The sequence below is a fragment of the Callorhinus ursinus genome, unplaced genomic scaffold (genome assembly GCF_003265705.2).
Source record: "Callorhinus ursinus isolate GAN/ISIS: 27379988/994484 unplaced genomic scaffold, GSC_fseal_2.0 scaffold37, whole genome shotgun sequence".
Lineage (NCBI taxonomy): Eukaryota > Metazoa > Chordata > Mammalia > Carnivora > Otariidae > Callorhinus > Callorhinus ursinus.
The window spans coordinates 15,113,479-15,134,444 of NW_027397099.1; the positions used below are offsets into that span (position 1 = coordinate 15,113,479).

The window sequence follows — 20,966 nt, forward strand, 5'->3', positions numbered from 1 at the left end:
CATTTTTTTTTAAAGATTTTATTTGAGAGAGAGAATGAGAGAGAGAGCGAGCATGAGAGGGGGGAGGGTCAGAGGGAGAAGGAGACTCCCCGCTGAGCAGGGAGCTCGATCCCGGGACTCCAGGATCATGACCTGAGCCAAAGGGAGTCGCTTAACCAACTGAGCCACCCAGGCGCCCTATTTATTTTAATATATCTTAAGATGTGGTAGGTGGGTGCCCTCCATAACTTCTCTTTCAGAATTTTCTTGCCTTACATCACATAAACTTTTAAATTAGCATTTCTATTTCTAGGGGGGAAAAAAAAAGGTTGACCCAAATTAAAATTAGGGTTTAGGGAAAACTGTCACCTTTACAATACTGAGAAGTCTTCTAAGAACAGACCCATTTATTCAAGTCTCGTATTGCATTCTTTAGTAGTTTACAAGTTTTCTTCTTATAGGCACCACATATTTCTTGGTTCGTATTCTTAGATAGCCTTTTTTTTTTTGGTACTTTTTATTTAACTTATTTAAGTAATCTCTACACCCAACAGGGGACTCAAACTCATAACCCCAAGATCAAGATTTGCATGCTCTACCGACTGAGCCAGCCAGGCTCCCCTGGTCTGGAGAAGTTTATATAGAATGTATTCCCTGAAAGTTTTTAAAGAATTCATTTGTGAAACCATCTGGGCTTAGTATTTTTGCCTGGGGATGGGGTGGAGAGCAGTATGGGTGCAAATGTAGCTTTGATAATCATCTCAGTTTCTTCTATGGTAATAGGAATGCTTAGATTGTCCATCTCTTCCCAGGGTCAGCTCAAGTCATTCACTTTAATTTCCTTTCTCCCCCCCCCCCCACTTTAAAATTGTTGTTGCTGCTGAAAGTTGAGCTAAATTTTTTTTTGTCGTTTTTTAAATTTTTAAAAAAATTTATTCATATGACCGGGGGCGGGGGGTGTGGGAGAGGGGAATATGAGCACGGGAGAGAGGCAGAGCGAGAGGGAGAAACAGACTCCTTGCTGAGCCAGGAGCCTGATATGGGGCTCGATCCCAGGACCCTGAGATCATGCCCTGAGCTGAAAGCAGACGCTTACCCATCTGAGCCACTCAGGTGCCCCTTAAATTTTCTTACAACTCCTTAAATTTCCTCTTCCAATCCTGTCTTGTATATATCTATTATGGAGACTGCTCATACTTAAGATACCTGGTTCTAAGTTTTTAGATTTCAGCCCCCTAATTTCTCATTCAGCCCACTTTGTATATAATGAACTTTAATGAACAGCTACAGAACTAGAAACACTGTGTAGGGTCCAAGGGCAGGCAGCCCCAGGATGGGCCACAATGACATGCAGATTACTTTGAGCTGAAAACAGTCAAGGTCCAAAAGACTCAAGAAGAGACTCAGACCTCCCTGCAACTGCCTAAAAAGAATTTAGAGGACCTGTTACCAGGAAGAGTTATTAGCACACTAAAAAACTTCATCTGCATAACTGGGCAACCTTTGTTTTCCAAACATCCCCTCACCTTCCTGCTAATGGCTTTCCTCCCCTTTTTCCCCCACCCCTACCCTTTCCTTAGCTTATGCAGACATATATACCTCATTTTGCCTGTCTTCGGAATTTCGCGTCTGTGTGGATTCCCCATAAGTACGAAACTAAATTTGATTTTCTCCTGTTAATCTGTATCATATAGATTTAATTCTGACTCCAGCTAGAGGAATCCTGGACAGAGCAAAATTCCCTCCTCCCTGACAACTATAAAAGCAATTCTAGAACAGGATGAGATTTTGCCTAAAGTAATACACAAAAGAAATGACCAAACCCTCTTTACCTGTGTCCACAGGGCTTCAGTTGTGTGTCTGCTACTTCGTCACAACACAGGGAGCAGCAGTTTTCCCGGATACTGACTTGCTTCAACAGAGCAAGGCGCCTGTGCCTGAGTAGAAAGTGTAGTTTGAAACTTATTTGGTCAACAAAGAAATGGGCCTATTAGTAGTGATGCGTATTAAATGCTTTGAAAATACTATGTCCATGTGAAGTATACTATGTATTCCTTAAGCTCTGTTCAGTGAGGTTCTCACACGCATCTCATTTCAACCTTACAGTGAGTGATTTCCTATGGTAGAGAACGACGGAGGCATGGTCATTCCCATTTTACAAAGCCATAATTTGTGGAAATGATCTGCGTAAGGTCACATCACACACATGGTAAACAGATTCAGGAACCAAATTCAAATCTTTTGGTTCTCAGGCTAGTACTAGCTTTATTTTACCAGCAAATTTTCACTTTTAAGTCCTACAGCTCTGAGAGTTTGATGAAAAGCAGCAGGAGACTTTCCCAAGAAAAATGCACACACACAAGTTCTTATACAATTTCAAGGTGTTGGGGCGCCTGGGTGGCTCAGTCGGTTAAGCATCTGCCTTTGGCTCAGGTCATGATCCCAGGGTCCTGGGATCGAGCCCCACATCGGGCTCCTTGCTCAGCAGGGAGCCTGCTTCTCCCTCTGCCTGCCACTCCCCTGTTTGTGCTCTTTCTCTCTCTGACAAATAAATCTTAAAAATAAAACCAAAACAATTTCAAGGTATCTATGATAGTCCAGCACAGACTCTTCTGGAAGCCCACACACCTCAGGTTAGAACTCTTGCATCACACTTCGACTCCGTCTGAAATAGAAAAGCAGACAGGCAGAACTGCTTTGTTGAAGGTGCAACCCTGACGCTGGGCAAGAGAACCATGAAACATTCACTCTGTTCACCTTGGGCCAAAGCCTGGAGATTCGGCAGTGAAGAGAGGAGTAAAAACATATCTCTGCCTTCAGAGAGCTTACACTCCAGTGAAGGGAGACTAGAAAGAAACCAGGTGAAAAAGTAAAATATATAGAATTTTAAGAGCAGGATGAAGAAAACGAAAGCAGGGAGGAGGATAAGGTAGTATGTACCTGAGAAGCAGGGAGATAGCATTTAAAAGATGGCAGCAACGGAAGGTGACATTGGACATGAAGGGTGTGAGGGAATGAGACCTGTGGCTATCTGGAGATACCATTTGTGATATTGTGATTTATAATAAATATGTATTTGGTCTTCATCTGGGTTCCTGGCAGAGGTCCTCAAACCCTGGAAATTTCCTGAGATGAGAGCAATACAGATCTTTTGTTATGTTAATTAGACAACTTTTGAAAAGCCCCTAGTTAACCTAAGTTTTGGGCTGGTTGTCAGGGGGACCAACCTTGTAATTAGTGGGTTGGAACTTTCACTCCTCCCCCCACCTCCCAGGAGGGCAGAGGGGCTGGAGATTGAGTTCAGTCACTAATGACCAATGTTCTCATCAATCACGCCTTCATAATGAAGCCACCGAAAAACCCAAGAGGAGAGGGCTTGAAAATCTTCAGGGTTGGTGAACATGTGGAGGTTTCGGGAGAGTGGCGCATTCACGGAGCATGGAGGCTCCTTGCCCCTTCCCACGTGCCTTGCCCTCTGCATCGCTTCCATCTGTTCCTGTATCATATCCTTTTATTGTAAACTAGTAAGTAAACTATTTTCCTAAGTTCTGTGAGCCACTCTAGCAAATTAATCAAAGCTGATGAGGAGATCATGGGAAGACAGCGTCAGAATGGAGCTAATTGCTGGGTGGCGTTGGAAAACACACACAGGCCCATTCTAGTAGCAAGAATAGCAAGTGCAAAGGCCCTGAGGCTATAATCTGGTATGTTTCAGGAGCAGCAAGGAGGCCAGGGTGGCTGAATAAGGAGCATGAAGAAATGGGAAAGGGTAGGAGATAAAATCAGAGAAGTAATAAAGGAGAGGACAGGACAAATCGTGTACAGCCTACTAGGTCACTGTAAGGATTTAAGCTTTCACCTTAAGTGAAATGAGAAGCCACTAGAGTCTTTCGAGCAGGGAAGGGCATGATCTGATTTAAGCCGTAACAAAATCATTCTGGAGGCTGTGTTGAATAGACTGAAGGAGGTCCAGGCAGGAACAGGAAACCAACTAAGGAGCAGGGTGAAAACAATCCAGGTGGGAAATGATGGCAGCTTGGGATGATGGTGGCAGCAGTGAGGGTGATAAGCGGTACTTGGACTTGGGATGTATTCTGAAGGCACAGCTCCCAGGGTGTGCTGAGGGATAGGATGTAGGAAGAGCTGAAAGTAAGGTGTCAGAGATACTCTGGGATTCTGGCCAGGGAACCTGGAATGATAATGGAGTTATTAACAGATGAAGGAAGCCTGCAGTTCTACCATCCTGGCCACTGTTGCTGAGAGGTGGAGATATTCACTGTACTTCACTGTACTATTCTTGTTTTCTTTTGTATTTGAAGTTTCTCATAATAAAAAGGTTAAGAAGGGGAAAAACGAATGGAGAAGAATTAGAGACAGAGAGTCTATACAATATAGAACAATTTACAAGATCCCAGATAGTCACAGGGCCATGATCTACCATGAGGCCAGAAAGGAATATATGAGTAAACAAATACAAGCTGCACAGAAGCTTTTGGAACACAGGCTGAAAATATTAATGGCATAGAAAACAGTCTCAGGCACATCCACACCTAATGTCACAACCTGCATCGAGGTGCAACTGGAATGTTAAAGGGGTGCAAGGTAGCAGCAGGAGGTTTCTGCGGCCCGGAGGAGGTTGCAGCCTCCGACTCCCACATCAGTGTTGCTGTCAGAGCCAGCGCAATGTAAGCTCGCCCTGGCTTGTAACTCCACTCTCATTCGGGGCAGGCTGCAGCAGGGACCAAGCTGACAGGGAACTAAGAGACTACGTAGAAGCTGCCCATAAAATTCGGAGACTTTAACAGGTGACACCTATTGCCATCTGACTTTTGCCAAGTTTAAATCTGCAGGGGCGGTTCCCTAAATGCTGGAGCAGTGCGAGCGGAGGCCGGCCTCCATCGGAACTGCTGGGGCCTGCCCTCCACCCCTTTCAGGGTGTACGTCACAAGGCAGGCCACTTGCTGGGCGACATCCAAGATGACAGGCCAAGCAATAAAGGAACGAGGTACACCAGATGAGCGAGGTATTACTTCACATGATCACCAAGAGGAATTTAAAGTTCAGAATCTCTGTCAGGCACCAAGACAAGGTTGAAAGGAGGTTCTAGGAATGACCCTCAGGTCCCTGAGCTGGTATGTAAGTGGCCCTTCTGTTCCTGTGATATTACGGAGCTTCTGCTGTAGCAGGCAAAGCTGCTGGGTCACCAAGTGACATTTTCTGGTTCATCTGGAAACTGCTGAGCTGCTTTTCAGCCTTGAGACACCGAGTCCAAGGTGAAGCACAGCCCAGAAGGGCTGTTTACAGACCTGCTTTTTCAGACAAAACAGGAGCGAGGATTACAATGTTGTGTTACAGATACCTTCAGGGGCATGATGGCCCAACCCTGGCTACAGCGTGGCCAGTGTGGTCTCTTTGAGTGCTCGAGAATCTCTGTCATTGATATAACCCATGTGGCATGAGTAGCAGGAATGCCCTTCCTCACACAGGCCCAGCAAGCTGTTAAAAAATGATAACTTTTGGCTCATATCCTGAAATAAGCTTCAAGTTGAGGTCATTACCAGGAAGTAGCTGGAGTCTTTCCCAGCTTAAGGAACAGATCACGTTCATCTCATAAGGGAGGAAAGCAGGTATTCATCCAAGGAGATAATTAAGGCCGATCACAATTTCTGGCAAAGAAGGGCTGTGAAATTATCCAAGATGGCATTCACTGTCCTAAGGGCTGCAGAACAGTGTTGGCATCTTTGCTGAGTGGCTAAACCCAACAAGAAATATGTTTCATTAAATCCTGAAGTTCAAAGCACATCTGTTAAAAGATGTACTTGATTTCCTAATATTTAGGATTTTTCATTGACGTTCCGGTAGAGTTAGTTTGAGGGGCTTCTTCGTGTATGTGCATGTGTTATATTGTCTGGTTTTTGTACCGATGTTATTTAGCTCATAAAAATTATTTGGAATGATTTCTTTCTGGGTTCTGTAAATTTTTTTTTGTTTTTTGGTGCGAAAAGGTGGTTTTATTAAAGCGTAGGGACATTTATTAAAGAGCTGCCGTTCCGGGATTGTGAGGAGCAACTGATTATGTAACTTTTTTTTTTTTAATTTATCTGAGAGAGAATGAGCACAGAGGGTGAGTGAGAGGGAGAAACAGACTCCCCACTGAGGGAGCCCGATGCGGGGCTTGATCCCAGGACCCTGGGATCATGACGTGAGCTGAAGACAGACGCTTCACCAACTGAGCCACCCGGGCACCCTGAGGGTTCTGTAACATTTTAAATAGTAATGAAGTTGTCTGTTACTTAAAAATTTGGTGGAAATCTCCTGTGAAACCACCTGGATCTGGTGTTTTTTTGGGGACATAACTCTTACTTTGTTTCAGTTAATTTTGTAATAATAACTGGTTTGTTTGTATCTCTTCTGAGATCTCTTTGAGTAATTTTTATTTCCTAGGTCATCCATTTTACTCAGGTTTTCAAAACTATTTATAAAAAGCTGAAAAAAGTCTCTCAAGGAACTGCTATTTCAGCTTCTCATGAGATGCATGTGAAAGTCTGCAGACAGCCTAAGCAGATTCCTTACCTTGGCAAAATGATTTTCTCTTCAGCTGTGAGGAAGGCGTAGTCATTAAAAGTGCTAAATTTCATAGATGGTGGATATTTGAATGGTTTTGCTCCAAAATTGAACTCACATTGTTGATACGACATGAAACTAGCTGCAGCAAAAAATCCAGATCTACAAATAAAAACGAGGACAGAGGTCAAGAGAATTCATGAAAACAAAGTAAAGCTCATATACACAGAGCGGCTTTGAGATGTTGTGCCCTAGCAGAAAGGAAGGGTGACAGATTCTGTTCACAACCTAGACAGGACTGTGACCCCGACAATACCCTGCCCTCATCTTCCTATATCAAACTTCAGGACAGTTGTAGGTATGATCAAATGGGCCCCCAATAACTCGAAATAAAATGACTTCTCATCACAACTGACCACATAAATGGACAAAGTCTTTCTCTGGAGAAAAGTGAACTACATGAATCTACTTAGATTTCTGACTGAGGAAAGCTACTTACACAGTAGATGAAAAGACTTGCTTCTCAGGAGGCAGCTGGTTGCCGTTTAGAAAGAAGATCATTTGCTTTTCATTCAAGTCTAACAGAAATCCTACTGTGTCTCCTAGAGGATAAAGTGGAACACTGTTAGGGTAAGGGTATGTACTACTGCCAGGGTTCTGCTCGGTGTCTCAAGAGTTAAATACATCACTGTATTAAATCTGCATCTGTAGCTATGTATTCTTTTTTTAAAGATTTTATTTATTTATTTGAGAGAGAGAGAGAGCAAGCACGAGAGGGAAGAGGGTCAGAGGGAGAAGCAGACTCCTGCTGAGCAGGAAGCCCAGCTCGGGACTCCATCTCAGGACTCCAGGATCATGACCTGAGCCGAAGGCAGTCGCTTAACCAGCTGAGCCACCCAGGCGCCCTGTAGCTATGTATTAACACATTCATCTTCCTTGCTGCTTCTGCAGCTGATCTAATATTTTAACGTACGATTAAGAAGAAAATGCTGCCAATTAATCTCTGACAAGCCATCAATTATAAGCTGCATCCCAATTTCAGAGATGTTAAAATGTGGAAAAATGTGCATTTTGGGATCAGTGAAATATGGCAAGGTCAAAATCCTGTGCTTCCTTGCCTCTCTGGTGAGTTACAACTCTCGGAGATAACTGCCCAAAAGCATGTTAAAAAAAAAAAAACAACATTCATCTTCACTCAAAAGTTTTTGCCTTTTAGACTGTCAAAGATAAGCACATGAAATTTTACAGTGACGACAAGGAATATGGATACTCAAAGTTGATGGAGGAGAATCTGCCAATAGGTGGCAAAAGCCGGGAAGTCCTGTATCCCCCAGGGTAGAGAAGTTTCCCTTCGAGGGGTTTATCCTGAGAAAACCAGAATGGTTTATAATATTTTTTTAAATCATAATTTTAAAAATCACAACGTCACTCTCCAGCCTCTTGGGGCATTGGTTGATAGAGTTTAATGATAAAATGGGCTATTGAAAAAGCCATTAAAAATAATGTTATTTTGGGGCACCTGGGTGGCTCAGTTGGTTAAGCATCTGCCTTTGGCTCAGGTCACGATTCCAGGGTCCTGGTGATCCAAGCCCTGCATCAGGCTCCCTGCTCAGCGGGGAGCCTGCTTCTCCCTCTCCCTCTGCCGCTTCCCTTGCTTGTGCTCTCTTCTCTCGCTCTCAAATAGATAAATAAAATCTTTAAAAATAGTGTTATTTAATAACCTGCAGAGCTGTTCAAGGCATAACAGCAAAAAATACACCAAATTTTAAGTGTTTAACAAAAATTACGAGGGATTTTCATTTTGCTTTCCCCCCCATTTTCCAAATTTTTATGCTAAACATATTACTTCAGTAATCCTTTTAAAAATTATTAAAACCCCATGGGCGCCTGGGTGGCTCAGTCGTTAAGCATCTGCCTTCGGCTCAGGTCATGATCCCAGGGTCCTGGGATCGAGTCCCACATCGGGCTCCCTGCTCAGCGGGAAGCCTGCTTCTCCCTCTCCCACTTCCCCTGCTTGTGTTCCTGCTCTCGCTGTGTCTCTCTCTGTCAGATAAATAAATAAAATCTTTAAAAAAAAAATTATTAAAACCCCAAGTGAGGCAGTCTTTGCGGGCAGTGCCTCCATCTTACGGTCTGCTAAACGGAGAGGCTTTGTGTTCCCTTAAGAACCCGCCAGCTGTTAAGAGGGCTTATATCGGCTTCTCAGGTTTCCTCTTATCCCACACTATCAATGGAGCTAATTAAGTGGAGCCACCCCCTCACAGGAGTGGTCAGATTCCTGTTCTCTTAGCATGCCTGAAAATTCAGTTGACATCTATAATGCTGATTGGGGCAGGAAACCAAACGAGAGATGCTTGGAGAAGGAGCTGGGTTCTCTCCCCTATATTGTTCAAAGCCGGGAGTAAAATCTTTCCAGAGGTTCCATCCCCTACCATATGGCTCTACATCTTCGGAATGAAGTGGGGCCACCAGAAGGCCCTCCAAGAATACCATCCTCCAGTGCAGTGGGGCCATAGCAGGGTGGGGAGGGCGGGGGAGGACACCTGTTTTCTCTGTATTTAGTTCGGGGTAAAAAGACTCAATAATCTAACCCTTTAACAAACTGCATGGCTGTAACTTTGCTGCTTGAATCTTTCCTTAATAAATATTTTCCTGGGTCTAAGGCCTTGGACAGAATGAACACCTGTATGGGGCAAAAGAGATCATAAGGTAAGTTGATAAGATACATTCCTGCTAAAATCCTAGAGCCATGATTAAGAGTCCTGGCAGCATGTGCCCCTGTTGCATCATCCCAAGCCTGATGTCTGGAGAATGGAAGCTGGGCAGGTGTGTTTGAGGCTGGAAGTGCTCAAATGGTCCTTAAAGGCTGTTCTAGAGGGGACCAGAATGTGGCCACTGAAGAGTGCCTATTCCCATCTGGTCTCTGAAAAATCCTCATTTTACTGGCATTACGATGTCAGCGTCCTCCCAGTGTATCTCCCTGGATGCTCTGATTCAAGCATGTACCCAGAGGGGCGCCTGGCTGGCTCAGTCAATGGAACTTGCTACTCTTGCTGCTGGGGTTGTGAGTTCGAGGAAACTAGAATTCATATTTATCTTTTTTTTTTTTAAGATTTTATTTATTTATTTAAAGAGAGACAGACAGAGCCAGAGAGCACAAGTGGAGGGAATGGCAGAGGGAGAGGGAGAAGCAGGCTCTGAACTGAGCGGGGAGCCCGATGCAGGGCCCAATCCCAGGACCCTGGGATCGTGAACTGAGCTGAAGGCAGATGCTTAACCATCTGAGCCACCCAGGCATCCCCCTTTTTTTAAGATTTTATTTATTTGAGAGTAAGCGAGACAGAGAGAAGGAGCAAAGCAGGGGGGAGGGGCAGAGGGCAAAGCAGACTCCCCGCTGAACAGGGAGCCCAATGCGGGGCTCAATCCCAGGACCCTGGGATCATGACCTGGGCCGAAGGCAAATGCTTAACCGAGTGAGCCACCCAGGCGCCCGGAATTCATATTAATCTTATCATTTCCCCCACTAAATTAAGAATTTTATAGTCTGAAATGATTTTGCTAAAGGAAGGACCCCACCAGAGGTGAACTTATCAGGAGAATACTGTTCACATCCATGACAGGGAATACAAAGGTTCATATCCCTTTTCACATTAAATCTTCTTCCATTAAAATATTTTAAGGCCTAACATAATAGATGCCTCATCATACCCAGATGTCTTAACTTAGTTGATAAATTCACAGAGACAAACGTATACCTTCTCTCCAGCATGGGTGTAGATGAGGCTTGCTTCTGGCATTGTACCAAATCAGCTGCCGGCAGCCGTCATACGCACAGGAGTATTCGTCGTCCCCGATGCCGTAGCCTTCCTGGAGGGAGACAGGGCCCAGAAGATTAGCAAGCTCTGCCTGCTATGTTCTGGGAAAAGACAGTGTGTCTTTTGTAACCATCATCCTGGTGGCTGGAATTCAAAGCTTTTTGGATGAAGGGAGCCTATGGTTCTTGGAAGATACCAAAATTCTGACCTCAAAGCCTGGTTCTCTGTGACTAGATCATGACTTCACCACCAAATACCTCCCAAGTTTCACATGTGTTAGTTCACTGAATCTTCACTAACCCCTCTGAGGCTGGTGGCATTATACCCCACTTTAAGAGGAAATAAAGGCTCCGAGAGGTCAACCGTGTTGCCAAGGACAAATCATTACTCAGAAAGTCAAGTCTGGATGCTGGAATCTTCTGATTCCAAGATTGGTGTGCTTTCCACTTCATTGTAGCTGGGCAAACATCTTTCTTGCATGTAGTAGACTTCACAACAACCACATGCTCAGAAATTTCAAAACTAGAGGCAAGAGAAAGGTTAGAGTGGATGATCAGCTAATAGCTATTCTGAGGTGGGCTTAACTGGAGCATCATATAGGTCCTTGGCAGCTTCTTTTATTACTTACTGCCTTTTAATTATTTCACAGTTATTTTATTGTTAAGAGTGGATGGAATCTTAAGAAATTATTTTAAGTGCTTTTTTTTTTGAAGATTTTATTAATTATTAATTGGCATTGTTCTCCAGACTCATGTACTTCTGACTTCATGGTGCCACAATCAAGCCCCATGCTTCCAGGTTTTAATTAAGGCCCAGTCAAAGAGGAGGCCCTTCATCAGGGTAAGTTCCCAACGAAAGCAAGAGCAGACTGGGGTCTAGTTTTCTATCCTGGACAAGAATCTGACCTCTCTACTGGCCCTCTTCCTCCAGTTGTCTCTCCAGCAAGGAGTTTAGCAAAACACTATGCACAATTCCAAGATGCTATACAGCCTCGCTGAAAGGGCCCCTTCCAAAACTATGCTTCTGTGGCAGGCAAGCTCAGTTGGTTCACTTCTAAAACCCATCCTAGGACCTTATATATGGGAGACTATTGTTTAGATTAACAAAATAATCCAAGGGGTTTTCCCAGTTCAAAGGGTAAAACTCCTATGTCCATAAAAGAGTCCAGATCAAAACTGGATTAATTTCAAACAGCTTAAAATTGGAATAACACAAGCAAGCTGTTCAGGCTGGGCATCTGAAGGGTATAAATTGGCAAGAAATCAACATCTATAGGAAAGGGAGGAACCCCAGCCTCTGATACTCAAGTCGCGGTAGATGAATCCTGCTTCCTCTAGTGGGTTTCGTCTTCCCTCTTTACGTGACAGCTTTCTATAACAAAAGGTAAATGCTAAATATTGAAAACAAATGTGCCTACTAGTTACAAAGTAAAAGTCAAGTAAAAGAAGTCAAGCCAACATTTAGTATTTTATGAAAGGAAGAGAATTCCTACAAAGTTCTTACAGCTTAAACGCAAGGTAAAAGTCATCACGGGTTCCAATATAAAAACTGAGCCAGAGATGTGGCTGGCGCCGGAGGAGAGCCTACAAAGACAAAGGACACACCCAACCTCTAGGTGCAAACTTAAAACTCGAGGGGAAAAAAAAAACCAGGGGCAATTTCTCTTGTGTTTTCCTATTTCTGAACCGGGTTAGCAAACCCTTGTGTCGGATCTGATAGCATGTGGTTCAGCCTGAGAAATGATCATTGTGCAAACCCATCTGGAAAATTTGCGTCCTCCACCCACTCACCAAAAAACTGCTGTTGTCCTTGTTTACACAGTTCTCTAGGGTACTCACATGATTGAGAAATTTGCTGTCTCGTGTGGCCCAGCCGATCTGCATGACACCAGAAGTGATCACGGTGACTTCGTAGTACCACACCCCGGCATCCACGCAAAAGGTGCAACGCACGCTTTCAAACGAGGAGGCATCACAGCGAGCCTGGCAAAACCAAAGCGTGCGACAGCCCACTGTCAATGCCTGAAGACCGTGGAAGTTAAGTGACTGCCCAGAGGTGGAATGTCCTCTTCCTTATTAAAGCTTCTGGTGGATGGTCGTTTCCTTCTCTGTGCATTCTCAGTGATACGAAGTACAAAACAGAATGAAGCACGCTCTCTCTTATAGTTTTATTCCTAGGGAGTTCTAACAGGGTTGGAAGGCCTCAAAGATGGCTGCAGTAAGCATTAACGGGGGCTACTGGCTTCTTTCTGAAGTACTTATAGAGCTTTACCCTCCCGGTAGAATCTCTTACGAATGCATCAACATGGCCTTACCCTGCATGTGTTAGGATGCAGAGAGAGGAGGACACTGAAGGGTATGAGATGGGGTACCTAAAAATAATTGAAAGCAGAAAACCATGGCAGGCATTTGGCAATAACATAAGATCAAAGAGCTGTCTGCAGCCATTCTTCAAACAGCTCTTTCATCTTGACGTGTCTGGTGCCTGATGGTGCCTTCCTGTGCATCAGCAGCTTCCATCAGCCTGCACCACGAAATCAGCAACATTTCCACCGTCCAGGGAGGAGGGAAGCACTAGCCAGAATACAACTGGTGGTGCAGGGATTCAAAAAGGAAGGGCCTCTCTTAGAAAACACTAGTCTTTGCGTCTTTAGATGAATAAAGTGGCAGAGATTGAAAACAGACATACTTAAATCAAAAAATTGTCTATAGAGAACAGACCGAGGGTTGCCAGAGGGGAGGCGGGCGGGGGGATGGATTAAATGGGTGATGGGGATTAAAGGAGTGCACTGGTTGTGACGAGCACCGGTGTTGTATGTAAGTGATGAATCACTAAATTCTACACCTGACACTTCCATCTATTCTGCAAGAAATGGCTCTTTGTTCAGAACCAGGTGTGAAAATGAGAACAAGATTTTTCCCCCATATGTTCCGTCCATGAAAGCTTTACCTCCAAGCCATGAGGTGAGATCTTCAGGTACTCGCTGACATCGTTGCTATTCAGCATGGCCCTAATGCTATTCAAGTCCACTTTCTCATAGGTCAGCTGCCTACTGTCTTTTAAAACTGCAAAAGAAAAAGTGGTCATGTCTCTAAGGCAGGCTGTTGTGGAAAAAAAGCTAGTGTCTTTGCTGGCTGCCATTCCAGTTAAGAGGTGGGGGTGCTCAGAAATGGCAGGATAGGTAGGGAGACTTAAAACCTTGCCTTTCTGCTGCACGACCATATGAGGATCAATCAAGCCAAAGCTGGGACAAGCTGGGACGGCACTGCTAGGTTTAGGCTTCTGTTCCCTGTATTTGTTATCATGCATGCAATAAAAGCCCAATTATACCTTTTGGGAATGAGTCTTTCTCTTTCTTTCTTTTTTTTTTTTTTTAACGATTTTATTTATTTATTTGACAGAGACACAGCGAGAGAGGGAACACAAGCAGGGGGAGTGGGAGAGGGAGAAGCAGGCCTCCCGAGGAGCAGGGAGCCCGATGCAGGGCTCGATCCCACCCGGGATCATGACCTGAGCTGAAGGCAGATGCTTAACAACTGAGCCCCCCAGGTGCCCCTCAGAATGATTCTTTCATTGGCACTGCGCAGGCTGTGCACAAAGCAACTCTCCACAGTGCTGCGGTGGGAGGGCACACACACTCAGCCATGCCTTAGCACAATGCTAACTATGGAGGGGGGAGTGAGGATTTAGTAGTAGGATGGTTTTCATTCTAGCAGCCCTCGGAGGAGAAAAAGAAAAGCCAGGAGCAGCCCTCTTGGCGTAGGTCAGACGTGTCTTGAGTTTTGAAGAGCCACGTTAGGATTAGAAGAGTAAAGAGAGGGAACTCCAAGTGAGGAAAAAGCCTAGAGAGATCAGGATGACTGGGGCCTGCTTGTAGGACAGTGAGGAGATAGTTTGTGTAGGGAAGACTTGATTGGACACTGCCATCTAACAGCCCAGATGCAGCAGGAAGTAGGGTACCAGTAAAAGTTTCTGAACAGGAGAGTGCTGAAATTAGAAGTATGCCATATAGGGGCGCTGGGTGGCTCAGTCATTGGGCATCTGCCTTCGGCTCAGGTCATGATCCCAGGGTCCTGGGATTGAGCCCTACATCGGGCTCCCTGCTTGGTGGGAGGCCTGCTTCTCCCTCTCCCACTCCCCCTGCTTGTGTTCCCTCTCTCGCTGTGTCTCTCTCTGTCAAATAAATAAATAAGGGGTGCCTGGGTGGCTCAGTCGTTGAGCGTCTGCCTTCGGCTCAGGTCATGATCCCAGGGTCCTGGGATCGAGCCCCGCATCAGGCTCCCTGCTCAGCGGGAAGCCTGCTTCTCCCTCTCCCACTCCCCCTGCTCAAGTTGCCTCTCTCGCTGTGTCTCTCTCTGTCAAATAAATAAATAAAATCTTATAAATAAATAAATAAAATCTTAAAAAAAAGAAGTATGCCATATATTCTTGTTTGGAGGGTCCCTAGAATACTTTTCTGCTACAATACGGCCAACCTACAGTATAGGCCCTTTCAAGGAAAATGTCACACTCACTATTACAAAATGAAGAACAGTGATCCTATATAAGAAACGGGTTTGGATATGGAAGCAGACATTTTAATAAAGCACAACGCCTACTTACAGAGATTGTCTAAGCTCCACTGGGCGCAGAAACCGACTTGACGCTTCAGATAATCAGGATCATCAGCCCAGGATTCCAATGTGATGAGTCGGTCACTAATACTGGATTCAGAGATAGTCAATTTATTTTCACCTGTTTGGGAAGACGGACACGCTGAATCAACCATGAAAGAGTAGGATGATTTGCGGGGCAGGTAAGGGGTAGGAAGGAGTGAGGAGAGGCAATCAGAAAACGTGGAAACTAGAAGAATGACCTAGCCCAAGAGCCTCAACTATTTTCTGGGAAGTAGCAATCTCATCGCTAACTTTTTAGCTATAAAAAGTGAGTAACTGTGGTCACAAGTTTTGATTCTTAGGTGGGAAGACTCTTGGCTTCTGTCCCTGTTACATCTTACTGGCCTTGAGGCATCTACCCAGAGAAAAAGAGAACATGTGCACGTTTGATGGGGCTCAAAGCATAAGCTCATCCAGTAAGTAAGAAAAGATTTTTAATAACCGATACGGAAGATCATTAGTGCAATAAGTCACTATACCTACTTGTCTGTGCAAACTTTTCCAGTGCGATAAGTGCAAAAAGCATGACTGTGGGGTGGGACTGTAACTTCTGAAAGACAACAAAAGATAAAAAAACAAAAAGGCAGAAACATCATTCCCCTGCAGAGGCAGTAAGTTAGCAATTTCCTCTTCGTATCCAATATGGGCTAGATTTGCTGGGAGCAGTCAGAAAAGTTTTACTTGTTTAAGTCCTCAGTTCTCTGTTTGCTAATATTGTTAGTAATGAGGAACCAAGATAGAGTCTCATAAACTCTTCTATTATTTTTAAGAAGTCACTGGGCCCATTGATAGATATGCGGTTCAAAAGTATTTTGTTAAAAGCACTATGTTATTCTACTTCGTAACATTTGTATTAGGGCTTTGTGAAATAAAACCATGCTGATTCTTATATTCATTGAAGCAAGCCAAACAGAAACCTAGAACTGGAGCTAAGAATGACTTTTATTCAGAGTCCTTAAAGGAACGATTCATCATCACCAAGTTCCAAAATGCTAAATGTTGAAATGAACAACTAATGGCTTAGTTTTCAATCTGTTCTCTGAAAGGAACTGCACAAATGCTAATGATGGGTGGGAGAGCGCTCTTCCAGTTACAGTTAGCTTCCCACCACAGGTGCTCCCATTTAAAGAAAGGTCTTTCTGCTTAACATCCCACCTTCTCATAGCCATCCTTTCCCACAGCTCCGTTAGGAGTCTGCAAAGGAACTCCAGAACATCAGATGATTCCTACTCACTTCCCTGGGGCTCAGAGGTTCTGCAAAGCTCATATAACCACCAGCCTGCCCTGTAGCAAAGCCTGTTCGGCACTCTGCTTCTTGTCATACCTGCTTTCAATCCCTCTGTCTGGTTTTGCAGGCCCTGAGCCCTCCCCACCAGGCTGTCCAGGCCCGTCCTCCTGTCTTTGAACAGTCTCCTGATCAGAGAGTTCTCTGTAATATGCCAGGAACATGGCCATTCCTATTTCTGGGCTTCTGCTGGTGACGGCTTTAGCCAAGAAACCCATTTTTCCCTCCAGGGTGCATGGATAAATACTAACTTATGATGTGACCCAGCTGAGGGCCCAAGTTCATGAGGAAGACTGTCTCCCACCGCTCTCTTAGTTCTTACCACCCCTATGGTCCACCCCTCCCCATCACCCTCTCAGAACTCTTATGGCACTTAGCGATTTTGCCCTTAATCACATCCTGTCTTAAAATGGAGGCTAAATGTCTTGTCTGGGTAGTTTTGATCCCTCAGTTAATCAGGAAGCTTCTTGAGGGCAAAAGACTGTTACACTACTTTTGTATCCCCACAGTGCTTGCTTAGCACCGTGGTGTGTTTTAAGTACATATCATATAGGTACTGAAAAATAAGGTCTTTCAGATTTTGAAGGCCAGTGCTCACTAGGCCTGCAAAAATAACTTTCACAAATGCAGACCAGTTCAAGTCTGCAGTCCAGTCCTGTGAGCGACCTGACAGTACGACCTCAGCAAACCACAAGCTTCACAGACAATAGATCAAATACTCTATGGCAACAGTTATAAGAGCAGTAGCCAGGGAGGGAGGGAAGGAGGAGAGATTTATATACACTGGCAATCTGACCTGACAGTTTCCTGGCTTGGAATGCCATGTAATTTTGTTTCCACTGTGGAGGTCCCTACTACCATTTGGCAGACTCTAAGGATACACACACAAAAGCCAATCATAGCAGCTATCTTATGACTAAATTTAAAACCAGACCAACTTGGCTGCTTTTGCTTGTAATGAATTCCTATCCCACCCTCATTTATTTATTTATTTTTTTTGAAATACAGGAGGGAATAAACACTCAGGAAACACCTGCAAATAAAATTTATAACTGATTCCATTCTCTGTGAGTGGTTACACTGGCAATTTTAGAAAAATGCACAACTGTAAATGACTAAGAATAACTGGCTTTGATGCCTTACTTACCAGACACTGTAGCAAATATTCCAGGATTCCTGGGCTAAGTAAGCCTATACTTGCGGGACCTGGACAAACACAACAAACATGAGATATCATGAAATGGGCCATATTCTTTTTCATCAGTAGCTAATAACCATAAAATTGCTTTCTGAACTCTTTGACAAGGTACTCTCATGCACATTGTCTTATTTAAGCCTCCTGCTCTGAGGCAGGGAATAGCACTGTTCCCATTCCACAGCCAAGCAACTGAGCCCACAGTGAAGTCACTCATTCCGGTGCGCTTGGGGCGCACGTGGCAGAATTGGACCCAGCACCTAGGTGTCCTGATTTTGAATACGTTGTTTCTTCCACCATACATGATCTAACTGGCTGAGCTATTCACCTGGATTTGGATGTTAACTTGCCTAAAGTGGGTAATGTTCATAAACAAGTTAAATATCTGCTTCTCTTCTCAGGAACTGCTCCAGTTTAAAGTTCCTTTTCCTCTTCCCCGACTTAGTATGTCTCCATTATCTGGCTAAACTTTATAAAATGTATACATGTATATTACCTATATAATCTTTATTATACTGAATTTAGCCTTTTATTCTTAGTTTTAAAGCAAACAAGTAAAACCTTTTCTTTTAAATGTTTCTCTGAAAATCCTCAAAGCTAAATTAGATTGCATTCATCTCTTTGGCCTTTGAGTAATTTTTTTCCAGTTGGTCCTTGTCCCTCAATTTTTTTTTTTCCCCTGGTGGTAGTGGTTGCAGGGGAGACACTCCTTTCTGGTACAGCAGGTTTGAATAAAGACCTGCAGTGCAATCTTCCCCTTTATGTCAAACAACTGAAGATCTTTCTTGGTAGAGATTCCCAGAGTTACCTGCTAGTTTCTCGGCCAAGCAGCCTAGGACTGCAGATGTATTCCTGTGTTTGGCAGGATGACCTGAGTCCTGGCAAGCTACTTCTCCATTTAAATTGAGAATTTCAGTCAATTTCTGGAGTGCATCCTAAAAACAAAAATGTACAAGTGGATTTGATAAATATATTACTTAGGTGTTTTTCCCCCAAGGGAATTATCTGAGATGAAAGCTATCGCCAGCCATTAAATTAACTCAAAATGAACATAAAGACATGATATAATACACCCAATGATGTCATTATTGATGGGAAATGTTATCTGATCAACCTGGAAGTTTTCTTACATGAATTGTTAGATTCCCCTTCATTCAAAATATACCAGTTGTATCAAAAATATGCGATTTACTCTTGAATCATTAAACAAACTAAATCCACCCAAGTGCCAAAATGATAACACCAAGGGCCTTAGTGATGTTGAAGTAAAAAGTGACTTACAATTTTTTTCCTTTTTTTAAAATCAAGCAAGAGCAAATCTCACCAGAGTTTTGAGGCAAATTGTAACAGAAACCTCTTACAAGCTTAGGGAAAGGTCAGTTCTTCAGTGACTAGGCCAAAGGCTTTTCTCTTCTGTCCATAATGTTTTTCCATGTTGTGCCCAGATATCTGAGGCTTAAACAAATGAAAGATGCCAGCATCCAAAATTTGAAAAAAAAAGTAGTCCATAGAACATATAGACTAAAGCAATGAAAGTTTGATGCTTTTGTTCTATATAAGGGAAAAGCAAGGTTATGCCAATCTTTAATATGTTTAAGATTCACAAGTGCTTTCAGTATAACGGTTTTTTCTCTTAATAGAAAACATTAAAGAAAACCTTTTGTAAGGAGAAAACTCTTTAGTGGAAGGTAAGAAAATCAGCTCAGCAACTGAACATTCTATTTCAATTTCAAATACAGATTGCCATTTCAGATGTAAATGCTTTTTTAACATTTTAAACTAAAGCTTTATAGTACGCTATTGGTAGAAAGAGGATGTAGCACTTCATTAGTAATAAAAGACAAGTTTACCTAATGAAGTCAATACTGAATGAAACAGACCCCAAATGTATAAAAAGGAAATGCATTACGTCAAAAGTTCTTTGTGGTTGTTCATCCTCTGTTTAAGCATATGTGACCGTTTCAGAAAAGACAAGTATAACTTACTTTAGTGGGCAATGGACATTCATCCAGTAACAATGTTATAACAGCTGGTCCCAGTGGATCTTCCAATGGAATAACTCTAATTAAAGACTGGACAACGTCCAACCATCCTTCATCTAAGAGCAAATCAAGAAGATTATATGGTGGAGGCACTATTTTAAAAATGTAAAAATATAGAACTTATAACACAAGGTGACTTCACAATAAAATCGAAACACTTTTGGCTTTTATCCTGTAGCTTTTAAGCAGCTAACATTGGCATGGATGTAGTCATTAATTTAGTCATCATGGTAGAACCAAAGATTCTTAATTTATAGAAGCCGGGTGATTTGGAGTTACCTTCATTTGGAGAAAATTGAAGCTATGGTCCTGGGTTCTCAAATCATAATTAAAACAGTTTCAGTGTCTTATTTATGACATAGGAGTTTACTGAGAAGATTAAGTATCTGAAGCAGCTGGCTCTACTTTTAGAATGACACTTAGGAAACTGAGGGACAAAAAATTCCCCCCCATTCTGGAAGGGCTATGGTCAAAGATCTATCAAATCCCAACAAAATTTTTCTTTTAATAATTTTGGTGAAATAAAACCAATACGGAGAGGTGCAGCTGTATATTCAGGATGCAGTATACAGTGGTTATTATTACCCCTATACAGGAAAATTTCCATACACTAACGGCTTTTTTCATGGTCACGTGTGTTAAGTACTTTTGGAATCTTATTTTTTAAAAAAGTGGCCACATTTCTTCATAATCATTAATTCATTAGAAAGTATTTTAAGAAAATTATAAGAAAAGAATACCTGTTTCTGCCATTTCGTGCAATGTAATCATTGAATAGGGAGGTTCCTGATCACTGAAAAACAAACAGTCAAGACATCAAACTTGAAGAACTAAGAAATGACAGTCCCAAATAAAAACTCAAACTGAAAGTGTGGGAGGAGAGAGAGAAAGAAGAAATGAACATGAATGGATATGGAGAGAGATGGAAGAGACAGTTGCAGCTCCACTCCGTAAGGACCAACACACACCACATGTGCTCATTTCCAAACCGCTGTCTGTGATGGCCCACAAATAAAATGGGTGGGAGGGCATAGGAAAGGACCACCACTGGCCTGAAGTAAAAGCACAGGACTAAAACTGGAGACCAGGGTACTTTCAGCTTTCCTCTAGAGGCCCAATGCCAATGAGATGAGTCAACATCATCTACCTCCAACTTACCTCAAAGAAACACCAGGAAGGGAGATTATAATCTCAACAGAGGATTTATGGAAGCAAGGGCCTACATAAACATCTTCATTTTTAAGGGTTCTTCTGGGAAATATCACTATTTGCTTGAACTTCATTAAATGGGTGTTAGAAGAAAAAGAAACCAAACTTAAGTGAGGAGCTACTTAATATTTTAGACACTGGGAGCACCTGGGTGGCTCAGTTGGTTAAGCATCTGCCTTCAGCTCAGGTCATGATCTCAGGGTCCTGGGATCAAGTCCCACA

At 43.2% G+C, this 20,966-nt stretch overlaps 2 protein-coding genes across 5 annotated transcripts in view; one reads left to right on the forward strand and one right to left on the reverse strand.

Moving 5' to 3' along the window:
* Positions 1-12,312, forward strand: part of PLLP (plasmolipin) — a 49,440-nt gene extending 37,128 nt beyond the window's left edge. The window contains exon 4 of the mRNA XM_073880264.1: positions 12,180-12,312. Coding sequence (XP_073736365.1) covers positions 12,180-12,200 — 21 coding nt within the window. The 3' untranslated portion in view covers positions 12,201-12,312. The remainder of the gene's footprint in view (positions 1-12,179) is intronic.
* RSPRY1 (ring finger and SPRY domain containing 1) overlaps positions 1-20,966 on the reverse strand; it is a 41,776-nt gene that overhangs the window by 2,191 nt on the left and 18,619 nt on the right. For all 4 annotated transcript variants that reach the window (XM_025889119.2, XM_073880259.1, XM_025889270.2 and 1 more), the window contains 12 exons: positions 20,276-20,328; positions 19,479-19,591; positions 18,302-18,428; positions 17,446-17,504; positions 15,497-15,563; positions 14,961-15,092; positions 13,308-13,423; positions 12,197-12,340; positions 10,299-10,410; positions 7,043-7,145; positions 6,553-6,705; positions 1,812-1,916 (listed from right to left, as the gene is read on the reverse strand). In XM_025889119.2, coding sequence (XP_025744904.1) covers positions 1,812-1,916; positions 6,553-6,705; positions 7,043-7,145; positions 10,299-10,410; positions 12,197-12,340; positions 13,308-13,423; positions 14,961-15,092; positions 15,497-15,563; positions 17,446-17,504; positions 18,302-18,428; positions 19,479-19,591; positions 20,276-20,328 — 1,284 coding nt within the window. The remainder of the gene's footprint in view (positions 1-1,811; positions 1,917-6,552; positions 6,706-7,042; positions 7,146-10,298; positions 10,411-12,196; positions 12,341-13,307; positions 13,424-14,960; positions 15,093-15,496; positions 15,564-17,445; positions 17,505-18,301; positions 18,429-19,478; positions 19,592-20,275; positions 20,329-20,966) is intronic.